General features: G+C 41.7%; 1 protein-coding gene across 3 annotated transcripts in view; it reads right to left on the minus strand.

Moving 5' to 3' along the window:
* DIAPH3 (diaphanous related formin 3) overlaps positions 1-20,017 on the minus strand; it is a 581,492-nt gene that overhangs the window by 494,755 nt on the left and 66,720 nt on the right. For all 3 annotated transcript variants that reach the window (XM_067563206.1, XM_067563204.1, XM_067563205.1), the window contains one exon: positions 14,163-14,267. In XM_067563206.1, coding sequence (XP_067419307.1) covers positions 14,163-14,267 — 105 coding nt within the window. The remainder of the gene's footprint in view (positions 1-14,162; positions 14,268-20,017) is intronic.

The raw sequence follows: 20,017 nt of genomic DNA on the forward strand, positions 1-20,017 counted from the left end.
AATTAGCATAGCGTAGGGCGCGGAAGATGTTGTGACGTGAATATAGCATAGTGACAAAATTAGGCCCGATGACCCAGATATGAGCTCGAGATAAAGCAAAAGTATTCTAACAACAAAACTGATTTGAAGCAGCTAAAAAAGTTAACAAATATCCACAGCTCATAGCGGATAGGGGACTGAAAAAACACCAATAGTAAAAAGAATAACAGGTTCCAGCAACCAATCCCTTCACGAATTAAGAAGTAACCAATAGGCCAATTATCAGGATGAGGGAAAGGGTTATATCAGGGTAAGGGATGACACACTGCAGAGAAGCTCTCCGTAGACCCACGGCCTGCGAGGGTGCCATGTGGCAGGTCCGCACCTGGGGCAGCACGCTTAAGAGAGAATGGAGCTTCCCTCTCTCAATTTGGTAAGCGTTTGAATTGTATTGCTAGCAGCTTAAATAAACAAATCTTGCGGGCACTGGCTTGCCCGACTGCTCTTTTCTCGCTACCGAGATCTCAAACCACAAACCCTCCGTCTCGGCGGAGTACACGTAGTCTCCCCACTACACTGCACCAATGGGAAATGCCCTCCCATTGTCACAGTGTTCATCTTTTTTTTTGGGGGTGGGGGTGGGGGGGGTGTTGAGTTGACTTCCAGATTGATTGAGGACGTTTCCACTGCCATTTAATCAATCCCGCAAAATTGATGTCAAAATAGTGCAAATTTGTAGAAGTAAGAGAGCAGGATTCAGCTATGTGTTTTGTTGGTTGGGTTTTTTCTGTTTTAAACAAACTGCAATACCACCAACGGAGCTGATGTTCTATAAAACATGCTTTTATCTCATTCAGATTAGTTTTGTCAAAACTTCATAATATATTAAGTACAGAAAAAGCAATTCATTTGCTAAAAGAGTAGAGCAGATAGAGGCCTAACTAGATAGCAGAATGGGGTTACTTTATTGTTTTGTTTTACTTAGAGAATTTCAAGATTTTCATTCTGGAAAAACCGCACAGCCTTTGAAAAACATACATACTTACTAAACTCAAATACTATTAATCTTTTTTCCCATTCCATATAAACCTTTGTGTGTTTCTTCATTAGAGGGTTTTGGTTGGTTGTCTATTTCAAGGGGCAATAAAAACAGGTCTTTTTCCCCATGTTAGGGAAAAATCACAACCCTACTCTGGCCTATGAAACCTGAAACAAACAATTGTATGACCCGCAGAAAAGTAGCTAATTAAAATATGGGAAGGATAACTCCTTCCTTGTACATAGGATATAAGCAGCTCATTTTATGGGATTATTTTTCCTCAAACAACTATTGATATGTAACAAGACGATGAGCCTAGCCACCTCCTCCTGTAGATCTCCAACCTGCTTCCTGAGAGAGTCCACCAGCAGGCATCTTTCGCACAGGATCTGTCACTCCCAGGCCACAGTCTCTGCACTCCCACTCCAAAACCTAAGGTCTTTGAGAAGGCATATTAACAAGCAAACAGGCATATTAACAGGCAAACAGGGGACTCATGAGTCCAGGTGAGGACAACTACACTAATCAACAGAGCAAAACTACCACACACATACTGCCAGGAACGAAGGGCACATACAGCCCAAATTTCTTTGTGCTCTCACAACTGAACTCCTTATAAGCAAAACAGAATGAATGAAGCACATTTAAGGTGCTCAGGAACATTCAGCATGGTTTCATCAAGGGCAAGTCATGCATGAGGAGATGACTGCCTCTATGGATGCGGGGAAAGCAGTGGACGTGATATATCTTAACTTTAGCAAAGCTTTTGATGCGGTCTCCCATAGTATTTTTGCCAGCAAGTTAAATAAATATGGGTTGGATGAATGGACGATAACGTGGATAGAAAGATAGCTAGATTATCGAGCTCAAAGGGTACTGATCAAAGGCTCGATGTCTAGTTAGCAGCTGGTAACAAGCGGAGTCCTGGGGCCAGTATTGTTCAACATCTTCATTAATGAGGTAGAGGATGGAGTGGATTACACTCTCAGCAAGTTTGCCGATGACACTAAGACTGTACACCTACACTTCCCGCCAAATTCGGCAGCAGTCGACGGGAGATACACAAGCTACGTAGATTAACTTGTGTATCTCCAGTCGACTTCCTAACTCCTACTTACCACAGTGGCTTCAGTTCTCTGCATCAATGGGAAATGTGCTCCCATTGATGCAGCGTTACTCCACCTGGAGGAGGTGAATTAATAGCGTCGATTTCCAGGTCAGTTGAGCGGGTCTCCACTTCCATTTGATCAATCTGGCTTAATCGATCAGACGGCAGCGAATTTGCCACCGTCAGTCTAGACATAGCCTAAGCTGGGGGGGAGTAGTTAATACGCTGCACGATAAAGATAAGCCTCCTCCTCCCCCTAGACTTCAGAGCCTGAGTTCCAGCCTGAGGCACAATTTCAAAACATTCTACACAACTTAGAGTGCTGGCATGACCCCTGCTTGCTTGAGTCTGTCGATCCTGGCTGGGCAGCTTGCTGCTGCGGGCTATGTAGACTTACTCTTGGTCACTCATTTCTAGATGCTGGAATGGAACCCAAGATTGTTGAGGTAGTAATATGATCACAGTCCACTTCAAATTCTTATTTCATACAAAATATCAAACAGTAAGACCAAGAGTGCAAAGACCAAGAGGGCAATGCAGAGTCCTGCACTTAGGACAGAAGAATCCCATGCATTGCTACAGACTGGGGACCAACTGGATAGGCAGCAGTTCTGCACAAAAGGACCAGGGGTTACAGTGGAAAAGAAGCTGGATATGAGACAAAAGTGTGCCTCACTGCCGAGTAGGCTAGTGGCATATTGGTCTGCATTAGTAGAAGCATTGCCAGAAGATCAAGAGAAGTGATTATTCCCCTCTATTCAGCATTGGTGAGGACACATTTAGAGTACTGTGTCCAGTTTTGGGCCCCCCCACTCCACTACAGGAACAATGTGGACATATTGGAGAGAGTCCAGAGAAGGTTAACAAAAACAATTAAGGAACTGGAGCACATGAATTATGAGGAGAGACTGAAAGAACTAGGCTTGTTCAGCATGCAGAAGCAAAGCGTGATGGGGGTTTGATAGCAGCCATTAGCTACCTGAAGCGGGGTAGGGGGAGTTCCAGAGAGGATGGAGCTAGGCTGTTCTCAATGGTGGCAGGTGACAGAATGTGGAAAAATGGTCTCAAATTGCAGTGAGGGAGGTCTGGGCTGGATATTAGGAAAACCTTTTTCACTAAAAGGGTGATGAAGCACTGGAATAGGTTACCTAGGGAAGTCATGGAATCTCCATCCTTAGAGGTTTTTAAGGCCCAGCTTAACTAAGCTCTCGCTGGGATGATTTAGTTGGGGTTTGTCCTGCTCTGAGCAGGGGATTGGACTAAATGACCTCCTGAGGTCCCTTCCAACCCTAATATTCTATGATTAAAGAAGTGCTTCGGAACAAAAGATCAGCACCTCAATTTTCATACGAAATACCTGAATATATGTTTTCCTCAATTCACTTGAAGTGCAATACTATGCTGAAGAATAAACATGGCATTGTGGCCTTCCATGTTTGTATCAATTGTCTCAATATATTAGATATGATCAGTTTACTGATAATGTTTTCCAGTCAACTCAACCTACATTCTGAGAGTCTAAGTTCTTTCCTTCTGTCATCTATAAATGGATGTTACTTACTTATAACTGAAATTTCTTTGAGATGTGTGGTCCCTAGCTGTTTTCCAAATGTGGTTGTGCATGCACACCATGCATCTGAGTCCGAAAATTCTAACAGTCTGTTGGCCCGCACATGTGTAGTAGTTCTCCTCATGCTCCAGACAGAGGGCAAAAGAGGCAGTGTAGACCAATACCTCTCCAGTTCCTCTTATTGAAAACCCAATAGCGTCCAAAACAAAGAGGACAGAGAACAGGTAATGTAATACAGAAAGGAACCACTCACCTCAGAAACCTTCCAGTTGCAGGTATGTAACCGCCATTTCTTAGAGTGCTGATCCTTATGTGTATTCCACACGTGGGTGATTGACAAGCAGTATTCAGACTGGAAAGGGTGAGAGGAAGCCAGCAAGGAAGATGCTTTAAGTACAAATTCCCCCTGTTGCATCTGCATCAGTGGCCTGAACTTGTGTGTAATGTGTCGTGAATGTGCACATGAAACTCCAGATAGCCACCCTTCATGCGTCCAGTAATGATACTTCATGCAGTGATGCTGCAGATGCAACTTGTGCCTGATAGAGTGTGTCCTTACCCTGTCAAGTGGAAGGATATGTGCTAACTAAAAGCATGTGATGATGCACCTGAAATACATTTAGAGATTGTTTGAGAGGATATAGCTTGACCTCTTAACCCTGTGACTAAGGTCTCTGAATCCTCTGATGTTTACACAGGGGCTAGCCTGGGTGTTGCTAGTAGAACTCCAGAAGCAGTGGCGGCTTTGGCCTATACCGCTGCCTCTGGTGGCTTTCTCCTTGGGTACAGGGTATAAACCCCAGGGAGCATAGAGTCAACTTTGAGTATTTCAACTAGTGTAGGGAACTCATCGTTTTCTCATTGAACAAATTCATCTCATCAAAAGTCAGGTCCTATATGGTGTTCTGGACCTCCGCAAAAAGCCCCAAGGAAGTCTTAGCCCCTAACTTACCCCGCTCCCACTAACAGAGACTGAAACTGGGCTCTTTCATCAGGGGGAAGCTTATCCATAAGATCAGCCAGTCTGGACTAATTTTTAAAATAAGAGTTTGCTAACAAGGCTTGATAGTTAGCAATATAGAATTGTAAGCTCACAGAAGAAAAGACCATTCCCCCCAAAGGGCCAACCTTTGAGAATTCGTCAGCCAGGGTAGTCCTGAAATGCTGCAACCTCGCTCTCAGTTGCTGCATATACCATCATGGAGCTGGATGGGAGGAGAAATTCAGCCTCTTTGGCAGGGACAAAATAGCATTTCTGAGCCCTTTTAGACATGGGGTGGTGCATGAAGTTCGGTGTGTCAGGCCACTCTGGCTGGCTCCATGATGGGCTTGAAACTGTAGGCTGCAGAATATCCAAGAGCTGATGTTACGAGTCCTGGACCTCCTCCAACAGTATCTGGAGATCACTGGCAGTTCTCTGAAGAAGCTCCTGCTTATGGTCATCCAGGAAAGACAGTAAGGATGGAATGACTGTTTCATCTAGAGACTAGGATGAGATTCCCATTATCTGTGGATCTGGGTCTACAACCTGATCCTCATATTCAGATGGATCCAGTGGGTGCCGAGTAAGAGATAAATTGTAGGATTCATGGTTGGATCCAGGGCATTTACCATACGGGTTCCAGGGTTCCAAAAAAGGCCAAAAGGAGATATCATAGAAACTTTGGACTTCATTTTGTATCCATGACTTACATTTTAAATAAGCAAGAGTCACTCTGCCATTAGATGGTAGCTGCAGATCATAAAATGCTAAATACAGAATTATTGGGAAAACCAAACTGGCAGGAACCCAGCAGATGATAACTCTTAGGTAGCTAACCGTTGTAAACTAAAAATAGAACTAACAGTTTGGGATTGTTGGCATGCATCCAAGCAATGTTGGCAGTTGGTATACATCCAAGAAAGACCTAACAGACAGATATTAGCACAAGTGTCTAAAAACTGACAGGACAGTATAAAGGTCAGTGTGTCAGCGGGAGGTAGAGAGATCAGGAGCTGAAGAAGCAGAGACCTGAAAGCTGACAGACAAGCAGGCAGCAGCGGATGGAGGAGAGACAGTGAAGCCAAGACAGCAGACAGGGTAGCATGTCTTTTATAATTTGAGAGAAAGAAAGAGAGAGAGGTGAGTGTGTGTGTGTCTGTGCATAAGTAATTGTGAAAAGAATTTATATATGTAAGACCTAAAGAACGTCTAAGAACTGCTGTGAGCAACCTGTAGAAGACTGATCACCTGAAGCAAGGCACAGGCACTTAGGATCATTCTTAACTGTATGGCAATACAGTTTGAAGTGCTCTTTAACTTAAGAGATTTGTGCTTTATAACATCAATAAGGGAATTTTAGTTTGTTATTTTATTAGGGGTTCTTATTTGCACGAATAAAAGTCACTTGTTTTGGAAAATAACATTGCTTGCATCAATCATTTATCAAAAGATTGTATCCTTGTCCTCTGGCGGTAACAGGTCCAAGTTACTCTGAAGAGTTTCTGAAACTGGGAACCCCTGGCAAGCCTAAGGTATTTCCTTAGCCACCCTGGAAACCCATACTTGACAAGAACAGACTGGTCTGGTTACCCGTTTTGAGAGAACCCTTGGTAAACCTAGGGGGGGCACTAGGTTAGCTAATTCTGTTTTCAGGGTAACAGAAGTCTCATCTGAAAGAATGGTGCTCAGATCTTCTTGACAGTCCATCAGGGCTTATCCCTCAATGAAAAGATGACAGACCTGCCAGTGCATCCAATCCAACTCTGAAATCGGTTCTCTCCCTACTGGTGGGGCTGACTGCACCAGAGGATGAATACTCCCACCCGAGGGTTGTAGACAGAAGGGTTCATGTGAGACCAACTCAGCATCATCTGCCAGTGTAGTAATAACTCTCATAAGGTCAGAGAGGAGAGGAGACTGAGAATAAGGGATGAAAATATCATCTGGTGTAGTCTAAGTGTCTATAAAACCCCAGTCTACAAGGCATTCAACAGTCAGGACTGACAGTTTTGATGGATCCCACAAAGTTGTAGCTGGGTAGTCCTTAGGAAGATGGGACAGCCCCAAACAACGAGGTACAGCGCTCCTGGATGGAGTCAGCAGGTGTTGGTACTTGTTTTAGATCCAGAACCACCAATAGATCCTTCTTTTTGCACATAACCTGGGGATCTTTTGCAACTCCAGACTCATCAGATCCATGGGAAGGCTCACCTAGCCTGCCCGGGCTCTGGCAGGGTTCCTTTCTTTTATGGGCATATCTGGATGGGGATCTGTCCTTACAACCATGGGAAGCTGGGGAAGAAGGGTTGTTGGGCTATGCTGCTATAAATGCTGCACCTTAGTTCATGCTCAGAGGAGTGCTACTCTTCTGATGGGGCCACTGTATGGAGGAGCAGTCTCCTGGCCCAAGTCAAGTCAGGTGTCTCCGATTAAAAAAATAAACAACTCAAGAGCTTGATGAGTCCATAGCGAAAAAGAGCAACAGATATTGCACATAGCAGCAACATGTGTCTCACCAAAACAGAAGAGAAAACATTGGTGATCATCGCTCCCCAAGAAAGAGAGAGAACAAGGTTCTTGAACCCCGGATTCTGGGCACAGTCCCAGACCACAGGGAGGGACTCTTCAGAACAGGTAAAAAAGAGATGCCTATACTAACTGTTAGGGATGATGGTATAAAACTTATATTTGTATAAGCATTAAGCCCTGTGTATAGAATTTTAGGCCTGCTTGCTCACTTGAAAGCTGAGGGCTTTTTGGGATGCATATGTCAACAAAGAATGCATATGCAAACAAAGAACAGACCAAAAACACTTACTTTTACCAACAAACAACCAAATGGGTTTTCTTTATTACTGTGAGAAGAGATAAGGGATGTAGTTAAAATGTTTCAACGTGTAGATTCAACATGTATGAATGTACAAATGAAAGATAGCTCAGACTCCTCTTAAGGTCAGACACCAGAACAAGGTCAAGCAACCAGTTGGGTGGAGCAAACGGGTAAAAGGAGGTGTGAGAAAAACACTAAACGGCCATAAAAGTGACCATGGCCAAAATATAACCTCACTCCCTATCCTTCCCATGGGATACAAAAGAGGTGGAACTGAAGCCCCCAGACTCAAGATCCTCCAAAACGGAATATGACCATAAATTGTAAGGGGTGGTACCAGGGGTAGGCACCACAGGTATAATTAAGTCTACCAAGAAGAAGAAAGGGGAGAAAGATATCTATGGACATATAGAGCTATGATTAGAGTAAAAGAAGCTCTACTGGTATGAAGAGCTGTGGTTTTATGCTTAAGTTTATTGGGGCTAAACAAGCATCACATTGCCTGTACTCTCTAGCCTGATGTTTTCTGTCTGAGAACATGTCTGGGAATGGAGAGAGACAGAGCATGGAAGCCCTAACACTAACTATGCTCAAGACTGTAACTATATTAATATAAACTATTTACAAATTTATTTACAGAGTATAAGGATAAAAGCTGGAGAAATCTGTACACCCAGGGATTCTGACTCAGGCTATGTGGCGGTAATAAAAAACTGGAGAAGCGTCTGTTTGCACTGCCTCTTATGCCTTCAGGCTGGAGCATAAAGTGAACTATCATGCCTATGTGGCCCAAAAAGACATTGCTTGTTACAATTTCTGGACTCTGGTACATGGCCTGCATGTGCATCCATGAGTGGAATACACATAGGGACCAGCAGTCAAAAAAGAATAAGAGTTTGCTCAGGCTAAATTAGTCCTTCAATTGCAGCCATACAGTATTTTCTGATTACACTCTTTGAAGATTGGTTAATATCACTGAAGTCAATGGTTTGGTGCAGAAATGAGACTGGTTAAAAACTCTGATTAACAAAAAGGAACCGAATTCAACTTATTCACTCTTAGGTGCATTGGCCCTGAAGAGAGAACAGAAGTGAAATATAAAAAAAATTGTAACTGAAGCAAGCAGATAGGACTCACTATATATTTGGAATATTTACTCATTAAGATTCACCTTCACTGAGTCAATGATAGGGGAAGGGGACAAGTCCTTTGATATCCAGTTGCTCCCATTCAACGTTCAAGTCACAAGGTCTGCACCTGGGAAACAAGGTTTGTCCTGACCAGATAAAGGGATACAGTTTAGATTAGGCTGAGCTACCACATCCAATCTAAACTTGACCTTTTTTCTAATGTAGATGCAGGGTAATTTTATCTAGTTGAGTTTTAAGCTAGGCAGACAGCTAAAATGTGTTATCCTGACTCTACACTAGTACTGTCTGAAGCATATGATAACGGCAATGTGCCTTGTCTACACTACACTATTCAAAAATGTTAGAATGCACTAGAAGGCATGTTTCAACACCCCTTTTATCCTAATTTAGACAAGGCCTAAATGAGATGTGGTGTTTAGAAGAGATTAACAATTCACCATAACCACCATTCTCTGCCCCCCCGCCTCCCCAAAAAAACAACATTCCTGAAATCTAATAGCCTTAAGAGTACATGTGAACATAAATATGGCATATTCCCTTCCATTCTTGGGTAGTGGGACACAACTTGAACCCAGCTCAAGTCACCCAATGGTATATGCTACCATGGAACACTCCTGCTCTAGAAATAAGATCATCTCCAAAGCTTTTTTGTTTAAATTTTTCTAACAGCATTCATATCTTTTAGCATACATTTCAATCCTTCGAGCTCTTTTTAAAAATAATTACCATCTTAGTCCTCCTTGAATTCTCTCTTTTGTACATACCATTTTGCCCTTAGTAGCTTATATGTAGAAGTATAAGAGAAATTATCCTACACACTGTGCTGGAGGCAGAAATCTGTCCTCTTTTACCCAAACAAATAAGAACTTAAACGAATACAATACAGCAATGTACAAATAAAGTGTCGCGAGGGCGAACTCCCATTTGGTTCTGCTTGGCATGCAAATAGCAGTCATGTCAGCAGATGGCTTAGAGCTTAAATTCCCCCACCTCCCCCAAAAAACGTTTTTCCAGTTTATGTGGTTGAGGACCATAGCAACTATATTTTCAAAGAGATAATGAGAACAAGGGTTTTGACAAAAATGCGTCTGTATAAATCCTGAGTCTCGAACTGAAAAAGTGAACAAGAAAATGTTGCACGTCAGCTTTAAAACCTATTTAAAAAGAGATGCATTGTTTTCTGCTTTGCTGCTCCTGACATTCAGAGCCAGAATAAACCACTATCAGAAGAGGAGCATGATCAGTGGTTGATTTTGTGGAGGTTGTTACAATTCTCAGGGCATAAAGGACCGAATCTGCTTGTTACCCCGACTACAGAGAGATAATTTCTCTTATAGTACCTGATTAACAGCTCCCCAACACCACAAGCCTTTCTGCCACTCAAGCACTCTCTTTAGGACTTTAGAAGTCCTAACTTAGCCTTGCATGTTAACAACAGGTGCATCCCAGCGCCCAAGTTGCTTTGACTCATCCCCTGTTATGTCCAGCCCCTGACACTGGCTACTCACAGAAATGCCAGATCCTCTGCACCCAGATGTGCAGCATACCCCTTAAACCACCACTCCTGTAAACTATACAGCACTTGTTAGCACTTAAATAAGCTTACTTTTGTTTTGTAAGAAAGATTAAAGTTTTAACTAGCAACAAGGGAGTGGCGGAAACAAATGGTTATGATAGATAACATCATAAAACGCAAACTTGGGTCTACATTTAAGCATAGTTACTTTTCATATCTAATAAAGTAGATTTCTCCCAAAAAGTTGTCTGTTGCAGACTCCTTTCTCAAGAACCAGGATCCACATTTTCATGAAAGCATCCCCATTCCACAAGGGGTTTTCCTCACTGAATGAATCCAGCATGCTTCTCTCCTCTGTTATACCAAAAACAGCTTACTGTTTCTATTCATAAGCAGAGCTAATCTACATCTTATTGTACAGATTTTTTTAAAACCTTTAAGTGGTTTTTATTGTTTGTCATTAACTCTGATGGTTTCCCTATTCAAAATCTTAATACTGTGCAAGGCTAAACAATGGGGCCTCCCATTGCATTACAAATGGGGCGGGGTGATAAACACACACACACACACACACACACACACACACACACACACACACACACACACACACACACACACACACACACACCCCTACCTGAATGGTCCATCACCAAGACACATTCTCTCCAGGTGACTAATTTCTATCCCAAGTGCATATAGCATATTTTCAACAATACATTATTCCTTAAATAATACCCATACATACATCTCACAAATCATTACAAATCCTCAATCACGAGCTTTCTGTAGATACTATTTATGGATAAATATCCTTTAAGATATGTGTTTACTATAGTGAGTTTGTCAGGTCTGAGGTGAGAGATGTTTGCAAAAAACGGGATTCTTCGTAAAGGGGTCTCTGTCAAAGAGGTTGTGTGGTTGTTTTGTTTGGGGTGTTCTGAGATGGTCAGAGGGAAACAAAAATAATGAAGATAATTTGCAACATGTAAAGTGATTCATCTGTCAATGTCATTGCAGGGAAGCAAATGCTATATCTCAGTACACTATGGTTTGCTGCATCACTTTGTCAGTTGGCTTTTATGAGGTTCTTACGTCACACATGCATAGTAATATCATATTTGATTCAACTGTCACTAACTACACAACATGGAAACAGATTTTAGTAGTCCTTTGAGACAGGGACTATCTTTTTGTTATGTATTTATACAATGCTTAGCACAAAGGGACCCTGGATCCATGATTTGGATCTTAAATGTTAATGTAGTATGTATTCATAATAATAAAGTCAGGAAAACTTATTTGGTACAGTAGACTATGGATCAAAATAAAACCCACACTACCCATAACAATAGAAGAAATAGGGTGGGGAGTCCATTTACAGAAGAGCTTTCTGGAAACATTGAATTGATAGTCATTGGTCCAAATGCTCACAGTGTGAAACCCATGTATGACACCGCACTGGACAGGAATTTAAGTGAAAAAGTCTTAAAAAAATTTCCCAAGCCATTTCTGTACAGGTAATGTGCACCGGATACCCCATATACAATGAAGTTATCCAAGTGGTACTACTTTAACACTATATATTACAATGAAGAATGGAGTAGCTCCTTATTTGGTTACCAAAATTTCTGTGATTTCTGTGCTAAATTTATCCATCAAAAAGGAAAGCAGCTGGAACCTCAGAAAGTGTTGCATCCAACATAGGGGAATTCTGCATTAGACCTTGCCTTGAGACATACAGAGGAATTGCTCACATACTTTAAAACTAATTGTAGCTTAGGTACAAGTGATTATGGCTCGATCACATTTATAATAGGAGAACAGAATAAAGTCCAGACCAGTGACATACATACATGCACTTGGTGCTTTAAAAAAGGCCATTTTCACAAAGCTGAAAACAATTATGAGCCAAATCTCCTGGAAGAATTTAATAAGAAAAATCTCAACGATAACCGGGAATTGTTTAAGAACACTTTATAAATGCACAAAATGCCACAATCAAGGGAGAAGGCTGTATTGGTTAAAAGCCAAACTGCTTTAGAGGAGAAGCAAAGGCAGCTATAAAATTAAAAATAATATATAACAAATTGAAGAACAGGGAAGCTGAAAGTTATGAACATAAATCAATCTCCATCCTTAGAGGTTTTTATGGCCCAGCTTGACAAAGCCCTGGTTGGGATGATTAGGTTGGGGCTGGTCCTGCATAGAGCAGGGCGTTACACTAGATGACCTCCTGAGGTACCTTTCAATCCTGATCTTCTATGATTCTATGTTTTATGAACTATATGTTATGACCACCATTTTCACTAACACAACATTGACTGAAGTAGGCACTTGCGAAACTAAGTGCATCATTTTCTACAGCTTGAGCTAAGCTCTCCTTGGGGGTGTAACAGACCCATTTTCTATGAAATGGGCACAGAGGGTAAGACATGCAACACATTGGCCAGTGGGGTACATATGCAGCAATTCCTACATCGCAGTCATGGTGCCATGATTTTAATACTTCTAACTATTGACCAGGTAAGACCATACAAAAAGGTATTTTCCAGGGACAAAACTACAGACTTCTTTCAAGAATCACTAGTAATCAGCAGTGTCAAGTAATTACTATTTCATTCATCTCTTGGGTTACTAAATTAGAGTACCTAAAAACATCCAATATAACTTGTGTCACAGAAACTGATTAAAAGCATAGAACTATTCCACACTAGATTCATTTAGAAGACTTTTCTAAAATGAACAATGGTTTACTTTATTTTGACATCTTAGGTTTCATCTCGTACATCCATTAGTGAACTATGTGAACCACAGCAATGATGGCAGATGAAATTTTATGTTGACAAATAATTCCTTCTCATGTGTGTCATTTCAACTAGCCATAGCCTTTACTAGGTTGCAAGTTGGTTCCAACAACTCAAAAGAAAAACTACGCTAACCTCAGTAAAAACCTTTGCTCACTGTGTAGTGGTGATCACAAAGCAATCTAATTATTAGGATGCATAAGGGAGGGAGTAGAAAACTATTGAAAATATCATGTCATTTATATAAATCAGTGATACAACCTCACTTGAAATACTGTGTTCAATACTGGTTAACCCACCTCAAAAAGGTGACAGTAGAAATAGTGGGGGTGGAGAGGGTGTCCAGGGACTGATTAAAAGCAACACAGGTGACCGGACTATGAAAAATATTCCCTATAAAAAGGAATTGAGAAGATTGAAGCTATGTACTTTGAAGAGAGGATGAATAAGTAGAGAGAATAAAAGTACACAATAAAGAACAGTGTTGAAAAGTTGGATCAGGCATGTATAGTCACCCTCTGAATTATCAAGTAAGGGTCATATAAGGAAATTGAAGGGTGGCAAATTTAAGAGATATGGAAATATTTTTTCACAAAATACACAGCTACTCTGTGGAACTCAAGGCCTCAATATCACTAAGAGCTAAGTAGGATTCAAAATAAAAATTGGATGTGTGTCTATATGACCACTATCAAGACACAGAATACTGAGTTAGATGGACCATTGGTCTGGTCCAGTACGCAATTTCTATATTCCTAAATAACATTAAACAGATTGAAATTAACTAAAACAATACAGAATTGAGTAGAGTCAAGTCTAGAGGGGGCATGATCAGCTGATTACAAATAAAATCATTTTAAAATAGTACTGCGAAGTAACACTATAACTTAAAGCTTCAGATGTTTGGAAGGGCAGTTATTTGTCTCAACTGACAGTCAAACCTTCACCTTACAGGATAAATTCTACTATTAACATATAGAGACAACTTCCACTGTTATCTAAAGGTGTTAAAAAAAATATCTGGCCCTTTAGAAAGACTTTTCCATCTAAGGATTGGTATTATTCCAAAAAAGTTAACAGCTCAGTTATGCATATCATCCCTCCAAATATACACGTAAAGATATTAATTACACTAAATTTTTCACAGGTACATTTTGGGGTAGTTTTAGTGACATATACTTACAGCCTTTGAAGCAGTACTAATATATTGCATCACCATTTCTTTTTTGGTATTGAAGTCCTTTTCTCGCAATGGTGTTTTTCTGTCTTCGTTTAAATTCATATCTTCCTACAGGAAAAAATTGAAAAAACTATTTCGCAATCTGTGTCTCACAATAAGGATCTTAATGAGGTCCTGTACTTTTCTGACTACATATATATGAACATTTTAAGTGTGAAACTTCAGAGGGGCAGGGGGAAACTTAGTTAGAAACCAGAAAGATTAACAATCAGGAAACTGAAGAAGCAAACACAAAACATGCAAGTAACAATTTAAAACTTTGAAATAAGAAAGAAGTAGAAAGTAATATATAGATAAAAAGTCAAATTAAAATCAGTTTTAATTTTTAAAGAAAACGTGCCATGATTTTTACCCACAATTTGGCAATTCTAGCACCATGGTGCATAACCTTAGTCACGTATGGATTCATAGAATCAGAGTTGGAAGGGACCTTAGGAGGTCATCTAGTCCAACCCTCTGCTCAAACCAGGACTAACCTTAGCTAAATAATCCTAGCGAGGGTTTTGTCAAGCCGCAGCTTAAAAACCTCTAAAGATGGAGATACCACCACCTCCCTAGGTAACCCATTCCAGTGCTTCACCACCCTCCTAGTGAAAAACTTTTTCCTAATGTCCAACCTGGACCTCCCCCGCTGCAACTTGAGACCGTTGATCCTTCTTCTGTCGTCTGCCACCACTGAGAACAGCCTAGCTCCATCCTCCCTGGAACCCCCTTTCGAGTAGTTGAAGGCTGCTATCAAATCCCTCCTCATTCTTCTCTTCTGCAGACTAAACAAGCCCAGTTCCCTCAGCCTCTCCTCATAAGTCTTGTGCTCCAGCCCCCTAATCATTTTTGATGCCCTCCGCTGGACTCTCTCCAGCTTCTCCACATCCTTTTTGTAGTAGGGGGCCCAAAACTGGACACAATACTCCAAATGCGGCCTCACCAATGCCAAATAGAGGGGAATGATCACTTCCTTTGATCTGCTGGCAATGCTCCTACTAATGCAGCCCAATATGCTATTAGCCTTTTTGGCAACCAGGGCACACTGCTGACTCATATCCAGCTTCTTATCCACTGTAACCCCCAGGTCCTTTTCTGCAGAACTGCTGTCTAGCTCCTCGGTTCCCAGTCTGTGCATGGGATTCTTCCATCCTAGGTGCAGGACTCTGCACTTGTCCTTGTTGAACCTCATCAGATTTCTTTTGGTCTAATCCTCCAGTTTGTTTAGGTCCCTCTGTATCCTATCCCTACCTTCCAGGGAATCTACCACTCCCCCTAGCTTAGTGTCATCTGCAAACTTACTGAGGGTGCAATCTACCCCATCTTTCAGATCATTAATGAAGATGTTGAACAAAACCGGCCCCAGGACCGACCTCTGGGGAACTCCGCTTGTGACCGGTTGACAGCTAGACATGGAGCCATTGATCACTACTCGTTGAGCCCTATGCTCTAGCCAGTTCTCTATCCATTTTATAGTCCATTCATCCAACCCATACTTCCTTAACTTGCTGATAAGAATACTGTGAGAGACCATATCAAAAGCTTTGCTAAAGTCAAGGTATATCACGTCCACCGCTTTCCCCACATCCACAGAGCCAGCCACCTTGTCATAGAAAGCAATCAGGTTGGTCAGGCATGACTTTCCCTTGGTGAATCCATGTTGACTGTTCCTGATCACCTTCCTCTCTTCCAAGTGCCTTAAAATGGATTTCTTGAGGACCTGCTCCATGATTTTTCCAGGGATTGAGGTAAGGCTGACCAGTCTGTAGTTGCCTGGATCCTCTTTCCTCCCTTTCTTAAAGATGGGCACTATATTTGCTTTTTTCCAGTCATCAGGGACCTCCCCCAATTATCACGAGCTTTCAAAGATAATAGCCAATGGCTCTGAAATCACATCAGCCAACTCCCTCAGCTACAGTGCATTGCATCCGGCCCCATGGACTTGGGTATGTCCAATCTTTCTAAATAGTCTTGGACCAGTTCCTTCAGCACTGCAGGATGTTTACCTCCTTCCCATTCTGTGCCGCCCAGTGCAGCAGTCTGGGAGTTGACCTTGTCTGTGAAGACAAGCAAAAAAGGCATTGAGTACCTCAGCTTTCTCCACATCCTCTGTCACTAGGTTGCCTCCCCCATTCTGTAAGGGGCCCACATTTTCCCTAATCTTCCTCTTGTTGCCAACATACCTGTAGAAACCCTTCTTGTTCCCCTTCACATCCCTTGCTAGCTGCAACTCTAATTGTGCTTTGGCCTTCCTGATTTCATTCCTGCACGTTCAAGCAGTGTTTATATACTCCTCCCTAGTCATCTGTCCAGGCTTCCACTTCTTGTAAGCTTCTTGTTTGTGTTAAAGTTCACCAAAGACTTCTTTGTTAAGCCAAGCTGGACGCCTACATATTTGCTATTCTTTCTGCACATCTGGATGGTTTGTTCCTGTGCCCTCAATAAGGTGTCTTTAAAATATATCCAGCTCTCTTGGATTCCTTTCCCCCTCATATTAGCCTCCCAGGGGATCCTGCCCATCAGCTCCCTGAGGGAGTCAAAGTCTGCTTTTCTGAAGTCCATGGTCCGTATCCTGCTGTTCTTCTTTCTTCCTTTTGTCAGGATCCTGAACTCGACCATCTCATGGTCACTGCTGCCTAGGTTGCCACCCACTTCTACTTCCCCTACCAAATCTTCCCTGTTTGTGAGCAGCAGGTCAAGAGAAGCACGGCCCTAGTTGGTTGCTCCACCACTTGCACTACGAAGTTGTCTGCAACACTATCCAAAAACTTTCTAGATTGTTTGTGCTCTGCTGTATTGCCCTTCCAGCAGATGTCAGGGTGATTGAAGTCCCACATGAGAATCCGGTCCTGTGAACTGGAAACTTTCCCTAGCTGACTGAAGAAAGCCTCATCTACCTCGTCCTCCTGGTCTGGTGGTCTATAACAAACACCCACCACGACATCACCCTTATTGTTCTTGCTTCTAAGCTTAACCCAGAGACTCTCAACTGGCTTATCTCCAGTTTCATACTGGAGCTCAGAGCAATCATATTGCTCTCTTACATACAGTACAACTCCTCCTCCCTTTCGCCCCTGACTGTCCTTCCTGAACAGTTTATACCCATCCATGGCAGTTGCTCCAGTTGTGTGAGTTACTCCACCAAGTCTCAGTTATTCCGATCATGTCATAATTTCTTGACTGTGCCAGGACTTCCAATTCCTCCTGCTTGTTTCCCAGGCTTCTTGCATTTGTGTATAGGCACTTGAGATAATTAACTGTGTAGTAGTTTCAATTTAACCTTATCCTAGGAATCCGTGCAAATGGACACACTGCATTGGATCCAGTGTTGGGGTAGGAGACTTGCATTTCAGATTAGATGCAAACAGCAGTCATACTATCTTCTCCCCAATCACACAGAATAGTAATGTTCTTGCATGAATGCCACTGAATTGTACCCATATGCATCAAAATCAAGACTGCAGTATCAGTCATTTTGGAAAACGTATGTAAGATTGGGGGAAAAATTTTTTCTTTACTTCTTTTATAGAGGAAGTGTTACTGCCTTTTGTTACTCCTGTAATTAGACTCCCAAACTGCAAACATCTCCTTCTGCTGTGATTCAGTGATTCACACAGCAGCATTTTTTCCTTAAATCTGCCTCTGCAAAGAATATTTCAGCCTCTTTTTGGATGCAAACTTTGTTACTAACATCCATGCCTGTCACCATGAGATTAGATTACTGCACTGCATCCAGTTACATTTTAAATCCTTTTGAAAACTGAAGCAGGTTATAACTAGCTAAAAACAGCATTTCCTGCTATGAGCTCATTATGCTAATGCTCTAGAATCCATACTATCAATCTGTGAAATTATGGAAGTAGTTTTAAAGTATTTGGTTTGAACTATGAAGTTGACTTTGCACGTGCCTATCTGAGAGGCAGCCTTTAGAATCATAGAATCATAGAATCATAGAATATTAGAGTTGGAAGGGACCTCAGTCATCTAGTCCAACCCCCTGCTCAAAGCAGGACTAACCTCAGCTATATCATCCCAACCAGGGCTTTGTCAAGCCTCAGCTTAAAAACCTGTAAGGATGGAGATTCCACCACCTCCCTAGGTAACCCATTCCAATGCTTCACCACCCTCCTAGTAAAAAACTTTTTCCTAATGTCCAACCTAGACCTCCCCCTGCAACTTGAGACCGTTGCTCCTTGTTCTGTCATCTGCCACCACCGAGAACAGCCTAGCCCCATCCTCCCTAGAACCCCCTTTCAGGTAGTTAAAAGCCGCTATCAAATCCCCCCTCACTCTTCTCTTTTGCAGATACTATTTTATGGTTTTATGCTACAGTATCTAAGTGCCCTCCACATAAAAACAGCAGCAAGTCTATAACAGACCACATGGAGTATGTGGCATGCTTCCCCTTCCAAGGTAAAAAGCACTGCATGTTTTGTTTTTGATTTTATTAATTTATTTATTTCTTGCTTTGATGTTTAAAGGTAGCTTTTTTGTTGGTTGGGATTTTAGGTGCCAAAAGCGGTCTTCCTATGGAGAATACAGTAGGCCTTTTCAAAAAGAAAAGTTTTGCAGCATTTTCTAAAGACTTCCAGACTCTAGCTTCCCCTAATTTCTTCTGGAAATTTGGTCCAAGGCCAGATTTCCCCCATCCAACAATGCTTCATCCCCAGTTCTCACGCACTTAACCGGGGCTCTGGAATCTGCATTGTCCTAGAAGAGTGCAGCCATTGTAGTAGTTCATAAGTCAAAATTTAGTCTTTAACAGCGCTGAGACTCAATCTTTGATCGCTTTGAAATTTAAACCAGCATCAGAAGCTGACTAGGAAACAGCAGAGGGACTCAAGCACTGGTCTGATGTGCTCAGAGCTCCCTAAAACCACAGAGAAAGTGAGTGCCCACATATCTTGCCATTTGCAGCCTGTGCATTGTCACCTTCACATTCAGATTTAGATATAGTAAATTACAATCATTCAGCATTAAGATGACAAATATATGTATGACTGTGGCTGGGTCCTCAGCTAAGAGTAAGCTAACAGATTCCTTGCAAGCTGGACGTGAAAGGAGGCATTTTTAGATGCTGATGCCACCTGGTCATCCCAGGCTAGTGAGGACTACTCTAACTTTTCAGCTGAAACTCATGAGGTGGATCCCCATCAGCTAAGGCAAGGGGACTGCTGGCAAGTCATTCAACAACTGCCCCAACTTCAAAATTTACTCTACCTAGTTAAAAATAACTACATCTCTTGGTCCTTCAAGACATGCTGTGCATCAGTCGAAGAACAGCTTTTAGGAAAGGAAGGGTGCAATGAGAGTTATATTTTGTGATATGGCAGGAAGTAAGTATTATTTAGTTTTCATTATTTTTATAGTCAGTGAATTGTGCCAAGGACACAACCATATCACACCCTAAGGATTTAACAGTCTGGTGCAGTGAATGGGATCCTTATGTGAGAGAACCAAAAGCACTACCAAAGTATCTATTTGTAATCTCATTTTTGTCATGTCCATTGAGGATTAAAATATTTGGGCAATATTCCCATGCAGAACATAATATTCAACTATGATTAAAGATATTTTGCATTCTACACTCTTTCCAGACTCTAGAAGATCTTCTTTAAAGGAAATGGTAATCAGAAGCTATTGAAACAGGATTAGGATTTTGTTTTGGTTTTTTTTAAATCACTTTCTTTTCATGTTACACATGTTGAGAAAAGTTACCTTAGGCCAAACCAGGGATCAAGTGCTCTAATGGCCTTATATAGAGCTTTTTCCCATTTATGTCATTACATTTACCTTTCTTGCTTAGGAAATGAAGT

Source organism: Emydura macquarii, unplaced genomic scaffold, assembly GCF_026122565.2.
Source record: "Emydura macquarii macquarii isolate MOO-44397 ecotype Brisbane River unplaced genomic scaffold, CSIRO-AGI_Emac_v2 contig_2473, whole genome shotgun sequence".
NCBI classification, from domain to species: domain Eukaryota; kingdom Metazoa; phylum Chordata; order Testudines; family Chelidae; genus Emydura; species Emydura macquarii.